General features: G+C 32.7%; 1 protein-coding gene and 1 long non-coding RNA gene across 2 annotated transcripts; both read right to left on the bottom strand.

The window, feature by feature from the left end:
- Positions 1-981: 981 nt before the first annotated feature.
- Positions 982-2,279, bottom strand: LOC115992783. Its single transcript, XR_004092652.1, has 2 exons — positions 2,172-2,279; positions 982-1,255 (listed from the first exon to the last, which is right to left on the bottom strand). It is a non-coding gene; the product is annotated as an uncharacterized LOC115992783 (long non-coding RNA).
- A 3,279-nt stretch (positions 2,280-5,558) lies between these two features.
- LOC115993019 (cytochrome b561 and DOMON domain-containing protein At5g47530-like) lies at positions 5,559-7,754 on the bottom strand. Its single transcript, XM_031117288.1, has 3 exons — positions 6,912-7,754; positions 6,158-6,415; positions 5,559-6,060 (listed from the first exon to the last, which is right to left on the bottom strand). The coding sequence occupies exons 1-3, from the start codon at positions 7,521-7,523 to the stop codon at positions 5,713-5,715; spliced, it is 1,218 nt and encodes a 405-aa protein (XP_030973148.1). The 5' UTR covers positions 7,524-7,754; the 3' UTR covers positions 5,559-5,712.
- Between the last annotated feature and the right edge of the window lie 1,602 nt (positions 7,755-9,356).

The following is a 9,356-nucleotide window of genomic DNA, read 5'->3' as shown; positions in this document are numbered from 1 at the left end:
ATTTTTGACAGGAAAAAAAGCAATAACTAACTTTCTGAATCCTCTTAATATATACAGACTAGCTTACGCGCGTGCTCAGAGGCTTTTTTATTTTTTGGATAAGGATTAATTTAAAGTATTTATTATACTTTGGGATTATTATATTTTTCAATCACAAAAAAAAACCTAAAGGTGTGATGAAAAACTTATACTTGGATTGTAGTGGGAAGTTCTTTTTTCTATTTCAACTGAAAAGTTATTTTTTTATGAGAAGTTCTAATGAAAATTATTTAAATTGACATTTTTTTTTTTTTTTTTAACGTGGGATAGTTTTTGCTTATTGTATTGGAGGGTTAGTTATTTTCTTACAAACGTACTGACACAAGTTTTTTATTATTATTATTTTTTTTTAATGTGGGATAGTTTTTGCTTATTGTATTGGAGGGGTAGTTATTTTCTTACAAACGTAAGTAGTGGGAAGTTCTTTTTTTGAGAAGAAAAGTGGGGAAGTATTGTACACGTTTTTTTTTTTTTTTTTAACATCACTAGGGAGTTTTTTTTTTTTTTTTTTTTTTTTGAGAACACGTTGGGAGTTTTTTATGCTATTGAATAGGAGTAGGAAGGCGTTTCAACAAAGTAGGAATTTATTATTTTTGTCAATTTACTATTTTAATCCATTTTTAAGTTTTAGGTCAGGGTATTTTTACCAGTAAAAAAAACAATAATTAACAATCTTTTACCAATTTACTATTTTAACCCCACTTTTAAGTTGTTGGTTAATTAATTTAAGGATATTTTTTACAGGAAAAAAAAACAATAACTAACTTTCTGAATCCTCTTTACTATTTTAACCTCATTTTTAAGTTGTTGGTTAATTAATTTAAGGATATTTTTGTCAGTAAAAAAAAGCAATAACTAACTTTCTTTTTCCAATTTACTATTTTAACCCCATTTTAAAGTTGTTGGTTAATTAATTTAAGGATATTTTTGACAGAAAAAAAAAGCAATAACTAACTTTCTGAATCCTCTTAATATATACAGATACAGATAACCACTCTCGTTTTTCACATATCTTATGTACATGTGTCTTACAACCCAAAACTACAAATTCAAATCCAACCAACACAACATTTGACAATACAGTGTGTGACCCAACCTCTATGACGCTACAATTAGCCTCAAATCAATTTATTTCTACTCAGCAATGGAACACCTCAAAGCCACTCAATACCAAGCCATGTCAACGCTGTCATAAACCTCTCGATCCACTATTCAGCTACAAGCGTGCACACGAATGCATGCACACAAACAGAGACAAGAACAAACCCAGAATTTCAAGTTAGGGGGCTGAAGTATAAATTAAAAAATAGAAAAATTCAAATAAGCATCCATATAGTATTAAAATGGCTTAGATAGAGGAAAATTCATCCATAATTGAGTCCTTAGGGGTGTACGTGGTTCGGTCGGTGCAGTTTTTTTTCAAATTTATCACCGAACCGATAGGGATCAGTTTTCTCATAATTAGAATTGATGCACACCACCTAAGGTCGGTTTTTTGACCTATAGCGATGCGGTTTTTTATAATTGGTTTAATTGGTTTGGTCAGTTTGAAAAGACTGTTTTTTTTTTTTTTTTTTTTTTTTTTTTTTTTTTTTTAAGTTTAAAAATTGGGCTTTCAAGCCCAATATACACAACCTGTTCAAGACATAAATGGTATTGGTCGGTTCGAAATATTGTGTATTGATTCAATACACAACCAGTTCAATAGATCAGTACACAACCTATTAACACATCAATACATTATACAATGCATTATATATCAACATGTTCACACATAAAATTTAAATAAAATAAAATAAAATAAAATAAAAAAACACCCTGTCCATCTATACAAACTTTTTATTTATTTAGCCATCAAAAACCTGTCCATAGTTCACACAGAGTAATAAATATAATATCTCCATACCTAATCATGCAGTTGTTAGCATAAAAAAAGTATAGTTTTTTATTAGCGTAGGAATTGTTCAATGTTAGTACCAAATTCAATAAATGAAATTATTCTAAATGTCAAATACTTTTTGCCCTTTTATAAATCTGGTTGGAAAATAAATAAATATTTCTTCTCAAAAAATTAATTAATAAAAACAAAAAGAAAACATAGCAAAAAGAAGCGTCGCCAGAGAGAGAGGTACCAGTGGCAACTATGGTGATTGGTAAGGCGGAAAGCAAGCCGTTCTGAGAGCGGTGAAAGCAAGACCCAAGAGAGAGACTGAGAGAGTTAGGGTCTTTGGAGAGAAAAGAACGTATTTATACTCCCCCAAAACCTAACTCAAAACGACGCCGTTTTGTGTTTTTTTTTTTAACCGCTAAGTGAAATGATGCGTTTTGTTTTAAAAAAATAAAAACCAATCTTTTAAAAACATAGTCGGTTCGATTTGGGTCTTCAGCGAAGAAGGATTGCAGCTTCGGTGGTAGCACCGCACTGACATCAAAACGAGCTTCGCCCTCCACTTGTCGGCATTAGCTCAATTAGTCGGCGCCGATCAGGTTCTGCACAGTCCTACTAGTGATTTAGGACACTATATTTTTCTTCTTCTTAATAAAGTTACCATATTTCCCATTAAAAAAAAAAAATGGTTTAGGTTGGTCTGGGATGGCTAATGGGAGCTAAGGTTTTGGAAAAAAGGGGGTCCAACTAAAAAAAAAAAAAAGACAAAATATAGCTAAAATTTTATTTTGGGCCAGCGGGCTTAGCCCCTTTAGGCCCTCTCTTGAGTCCGTTCCTGAATAGAAAGATGGTGATTTGGGCTAAAACAACTGTGAACTATCGAATTTGACAAAGACTATCAATCAAAATTTTTGCAGCATCAATGATGACTTGAAAACGCCTATATTCCTACAGGTTTACGCAAATGCTACTCTTCACCACCACATCTAGATCAAATATGTCGCTGGCATTGCTCTCCACCACCACGTCTCGATCAATTTCATCATCCTTTCAAAGCAACTAGTAAGTTGCCCATGTGATACACAGATAATATTGTAATATTTTATGTAAGATGGTTTTGGAAAATATTGTACATATATTATAATATAATTATTATAGAATTTTGTTACTAATGAGTTCATCATAAGAAGAGACAATTATAAATTACACATACATATCCATTATAATTATTCAGTTCAAGTAATGAGAAATAAAAAACAATTTTGGAGAAATATTGTAGAATAAAAGTTTATATAAAATGTGTCATTCTTTTTCTCCTTAATTCTAAAACAAAATATACATTTCAAACACTTACAATTAATCACATCATTTACAAAACCCACAAATCTACAACATTTGACCTTAACATTAGAATAGTAATTGTCGTTGTCGTCACTCAATATAAAATGCAAGCTCCCCTTCCTTAATTGTAGTCAACTCATATGAGTTAAGATTAGATGAGACAACAATGTTAAAGCTAGGTGTCGTTGAAAGATTGAAGGTAAATAGAATCATTTTTGGTCTATTGTATTTAAGATGAGATGGCATGAAGGGCTACGAGGCATCATGCAAGCGGGCGTGCCTTGGCCTTGGCAGCATGCACGCAAGCATGCCTTAGCCTTGGCTGCTTGCCCATGGGGGCTACCTTTGGCCTAGGCTGCATGCCACAACGTGCCTATGAGGGCTACCTTGGTAGGTATATATAAAGGAGTAGAAGTGCAGGGGTGAAAATGGTGAATTAAAATGCAAAAAATTTTGTATGTATGTGTGAGGGAGGAAAAGTCTTGAAACAATTAAAGGATATAAAAAATATTTACTTTTTAATTAGAAAAATCTTGAAATATTGAACCAAATAAAATAAAATTTTAATATTTAATTTGACCTTATCTTTGATGTGGCACTTGAGAACTCTTTGTCAAGAATGTCATTTTTCAAGGAGTTAATGGAAGATTTTTTAGTGGCAGTGGACTAAAGGAATACTTTGACAGCTAATGTGAACTTAAAAAGATGAAAAAGATAAAATTAAAAGTTAAATGGCAAAAACAAATTGCCTAAACTTAAATGACATAATTTATATTTTAGCTATTTATTTTTTTTAACTCAATAATGAGTGGCTCTAATAAAATACCCAATGTCTGAAGCTATTTAGAAAAATGTCCCTATTTTGAAGCCCGATTTTTAGAAAATTGAGTTTCAATGAAAAATTCGATTTGGCGAAAATCAAGTTGCTTGAAAAAAATGCATGGAACTCGAGTTCCATGAAAGTCATGGAACTTGAGTTCCATGCAGGTTTTTTTTTTTTTTTAAGTTTGATTGCCTATAACTCGATTTTCGCCAAATCGATTTTTTCATTGAAACTCGATTTTTAGAAAATCGAGTTTAAAACAGAAACATATCCCTAAATAGTTTCAGACATAGGGCATTTTGCTAAAAAGTTTAGCTAAAAGGGATATATCCCCATTTTGGCCATAGTATCTTTATTTCTTAGTTGGGTTTGGTTTGATATGATTTTTGATTGAAATAGTCTGCTCTTGTGCTCAGGGTTGTGACATTGTAGATTCATTCAGATGAGACGAGAACTCACATTATTGCTTATACTAATTTACTTTGCTCAAAATTATTGCCCCTAACATGTATTATGTACCAATTCTTTTGGGATAAAATTGACCGTACCTTTGACATTGTTTTAAAAATAATTCTACATATATACTATTTATCCTCAAAAGAGTAAATGCTTCAGCTTGAAGGATCCTCGAGCATGATCAATAAGGATGTTCTTATTGTTTGACCCATCAGACATAAAAGAGGGTTACAACTTTTTGTTTGTCCCCTCAATCACGATAGATACAATTGTTTTTGGATATTCCTAAATTTATTCAATAAATAAATAAAAATCAACTCTCGTTTAGATTTCAAAAGGTCCAGTTTAAAATATTGAAATTCCAAACAGATCTGAATTAGCAAAGCATGATTACAATTGCTATAAGAAACCTGGTGACATTTAAAGCATGAGGTGTCCACAGTTCCTACTTGCTAGTTGCTAGTGCTACAACCAAAATGGTCAACAAGTTATAAATTACTAACTGAAACTCTAAATTAAAACACGCGTGTTTGAGGTTGGATGTAAATCATTTTAATTGATAATCTAGGAAAAGGTTTATGTAAACTACTACCATTGAAAGTATTTTATAAAGAGTGATTCATAATTTGAAACGGCTGGCCAATACAGAATGACAAAAATAAAAATTTCACTGTATTTATTATGTACTAAAACAATCTTAGTTATATCATGAAGATTTTTTTTTTTTTGAGGGGGAGTTATATCATGAAGTTGATTATTATTATTTTTAAATAACTAGTTATTGACAGGTAAGCAAAAATCAAACCCCGAATCTCTTATTCAAAGACAAAAAGACTTTACCAGTTAAGTTAATTAAATTCACTCATAAAATGATGTAAAATAACATAAATAAGTGAAATGAGATAAAAATAATAATAATAATAATAAATCAAGGAAAACATAGGTGTAATAATAAATATAACTGACATATGTATGTATAGGAAACCATATGTATGAAAGAAACACCTCTAGTCTCGAACTTCCCCAGTACATGACTACATGGGGTATCCAAAACACCGTCTCCCATAAATTGACAAAATTAAAGCGTGTAAATACGTAGAAGCAGAAAGAAATGAATGTGTGAGAAAAAACAAATAATAATCACATCCAATATCTGGTATACTATTTAAACATATGTTGGCCTAGCACCATGCCCATTAGCCCCATTTGCTCCATTCATACCCTGAGGTGGTTTCTCAGCCGTTTCTGACTTTCTTCTCTTCAGAACAACATACCAAGTAAAAGCTTCCAAGCACACAGCTTTGATAGCCAAAATCGCAATAACACCGATGTAAACATTCTTCCACTTCTTTTCCGGATTCAAAATATCGAAACCTTTGAATATGTTAATGATGGCTAGAAGAATAACAAGATATCCCACTGAATGGTGGTAAATAGTCCAGTAAAATCTGAATTTATGATCCTTTTTAGGCCTTATAAGCAAAGCGAAGACGTAGGCAAAATGCAAATCTTTCTCTTAGTAAAGCTAAAATTAAAATAAAATCAAAATAAAAACTTCAGAAGAAATATTTAAAATAATATGTTAATTGCATTAGAAAAATTATGGGTACCTGAAGTGTTCCAAGAATAAAAAGCAAAATGCCGATTGTTCTGTGCCCAGTGTATTGGACACCAGGAGTACTTTGGCTTCCAAGTTTAAGACCAATTGCCCATCCAGTGAGTCCAATAATATAAGCTGAGGTTTGACAAGTGACATGAAGGTAAAACCATGCAGGGTCTGCGGATTTGAATACCTTCATGTACCTTGCTATTATAACACCAATAGGCATCAAAATTCCCCAACCAATTGCACATAGCACTCCATGGATCTGAAATTTGATTCCAATAAATACATAATTTATTTATGAAGTCACAAGTAAGATAGTGAAAAGAAAAAAGACAATCTCAAAACCAAGAGAAAGGAAAAAAAAAATTAAATGAAACTGAACACTTATTTATTATTTGGTATTTGAAGAGTAAATCCATACAAAATTTTGACATATCAAGGTCATATCAAGTGTATAAGTTTTTTACATAATAGCCCTCAAATTTTGATATCTCAATAATTTCCAAATTTGCTTTTATATAATTAAATTTTTTGGTCAAATAAAAATAAGGATAAAGATTCTCTCGTACTCTTAAAACACAGGATCAATAAGCAGAATAAAACTAAGCTCAGCAAAAGATTTTTAAAAAAAAGCAACAGAGAAACTAGAAGTCCAATATATGATTAAAAAAAACCTTAAAAACCTTAGTAAAAGATTAAAAAGAACAAAAAACCAATATATCTATTCCAAGAAGGGTAAAAGAAACTCAATTGCTTACATTTCGATTTCTAGCTATTGAGCTCCCCCCACTGCCCGTTGCAGACTGCCCCGAAAGAAGATTCAGGGTACCCTTGGAATTGGTATTAGAATTGGCTGTAGAATGCTGTCCTGGACTGTCATTTGAAACCAGACCATCTTGCCAAACCTGGTTGACAGTGGTGGTATTGATCGGAAGTGACAAAGTAGCATAGATAACAATCTCACCATTTGCATAAGTTGCTGTCAAATCCGATACACTATATTGCAGGTTGCCCTCCGGCAAGTTGGTAGTATAACTACTGATTGGGGACGTGTAGGCTCTCATGGAACCATTGGATAGTTGAAAAGCTACAAGTGCCTGTGCTCCAATCATGGCTGTCTGTAAATCATTGGGGTTAATGGCCCAAGCAACCCAACTAGAGGTCGTGACCCCAGTGTGTCTATAGGCGATTTGGAGGCTTCCAGACGATGAATTGTAGTTCCAATATAGGAAAGAGTTCAAAAAGGGAAGGTCATTGCAGGAGCTGAAGGCCAAGTTATTAGAAAAAGATGTGTATGTGGAACAGTTTTGAGCTGAGGATGAGAGGCAGAGGGTGAAAAGAAGTGAGAAGACTAGCACAAGCCTCAACATGTTAGATAAAGTTGAAGTATTATTGGGTGCCAGAACCAGAAAGAGCTAGCTGTAGAATTAAGAAGGATGTGTTAGTTGGGTGCAATATGAAAGAGAAGGTGGTGAAGTTTTTATATTTCTTATGCAAGAATCATAGGACTAAGAGCAATGAAACAGAAAGTGATGAAAAGATGCGTTGGGAGACAGAAATTAGGGGGTAATTATAAGAGTTGGGTTTCGGTTTTTGCCTGTATGTTGAGGAAGATTCCTCTATGTTGAGGAAGATTCCATACACAAATGGACGACGAAAGTATTCTATTTTTTTTTTATGAAAAGAAATTATGACTTTCTTTTTAATATAAGGATTTGGAGCTCTAATTTAATTTTATCTCTTTAATAATTATACCTTTCACACCAGCCTCTGCCGAACTTCAACTACATGATGTATGGAGATATGGAGATTCCTAAGTGACCATGACTGCATGGCAATATATAGTTAAGCCGGCAAGCTGTTGCCAATCTGCCCCTGTTTACATGCCACATGGAGCATATGTTAGGGAAGGGGTGCATTGTTTTTGGTGGTTTTCATACTACAGAATTGCTAATTTTTTATTTTCTACTGTTAAGCATTTTCATCCGCTTCTTAAAAAAAGAAATGCATTACTAAAAACTATTTTATTTATTTTACATAACCACTTTTACAACACGGTCTACATTCCAATCTTTTTTTTCTTTTTTTCTTTTTTGGCGATTCATCATATTAAAATAATATAAAATAACTCATTTATATACTAGTACTTTTTTTATAGTCAAAACACACACTAGAAGCCGTAAATGGTAATACTCCAAAGCTTTTGCTCCCAAATCAACCTCAGTCTGTTAGCTATTCTCACCAAGCCTCGCCATGCCAATGTGACTCCCATCACGTTGCTGCCTTTTCAACAGACCGCCATGACTTGCTCCAAAAATCCACGTTCTACACCGGATTTGCACCACAACCCACCAGTTCCAAGACTAACTCGGGAAATTTGGAGGAAAAAGATGGTTTTTGGCTGTCTGAGGAGAAAGAGAGAGAGTTCATGAGATAGACCAAATAAATAAAAGCAAAACTAAGATATGCACAATGCTACAGTATTACCTAAATTTGAATGATATTGTATGCAAAAATTTGAACAAGGATAAAGACCTAGATGTGAGGGTGATTTTGTATATTTGGTAATGTATTTTGCGTTTAAAAGGGTTTTGCATTCTTGAATGAGTATGACATAAACCTCAATCACATAAACTTAAAATTTAGTGAACTTAATTTAATGAAAGTAAAATTAGAATACTGAATTAAATTTTAGTCAAAGCTGAATATGATTTGCATTTTAACATTTTCTATTACTTAAAAAAGTATAATAATATTTAACCTATGTTCTCCCTTCAAAAAAAATCATATAGTAGTATTGAACTACAAATCTCTCTCTCTATTGAATTTTGACAGATTATTTGTATTCCTATTAATTTTTTAATCCAACCATCAGGTTAAAATTCATAGCCATCTTCCTAAAAACAAAAGTTCTATTTTCTTCGCACACATAACCTATTACTCATGACCGGGTCTATTTTATTCGCACACACCCCCCCCCCCCCCCCCAAAAAAAAAAAAAAACATTCATGTGAGAAAATCAAATAATAATCACATTCAATATCTGCTATGAGGCCGTAAAGTCCTCAATATTATTAAGACCAGGTCTACAGTTTAAGCAGATTGTGATAACACCATGACACCATCAACGGATTGGATATTAGAACTGTATCAGACTCGGTCCGAGTTTAAAAGAGGGAACCGCCGAAACGATTCGTTTCAGC

This window comes from Quercus lobata, chromosome 5 (genome assembly GCF_001633185.2).
Source record: "Quercus lobata isolate SW786 chromosome 5, ValleyOak3.0 Primary Assembly, whole genome shotgun sequence".
NCBI lineage: Eukaryota > Viridiplantae > Streptophyta > Magnoliopsida > Fagales > Fagaceae > Quercus > Quercus lobata.
This window is presented reverse-complemented; position numbering and strand designations above follow the sequence as displayed.

Excerpts from the sequence above, each read along its gene's own strand:
- LOC115993019 (XM_031117288.1), bottom strand. The coding sequence starts at position 7,523 with ATGTTGAGGCTTGTGCTAGTCTTCTCACTTCTTTTCACCCTCTGCCTC. Across the intron at positions 6,416-6,911 it reads CAATAGCTAGAAATCGAAAT|ATCCATGGAGTGCTATGTGC; the intron begins GTAAGCAATTGA and ends ATCAAATTTCAG. Across the intron at positions 6,061-6,157 it reads TTATTCTTGGAACACTTCAG|AAAGATTTGCATTTTGCCTA; the intron begins GTACCCATAATT and ends CTTTACTAAGAG.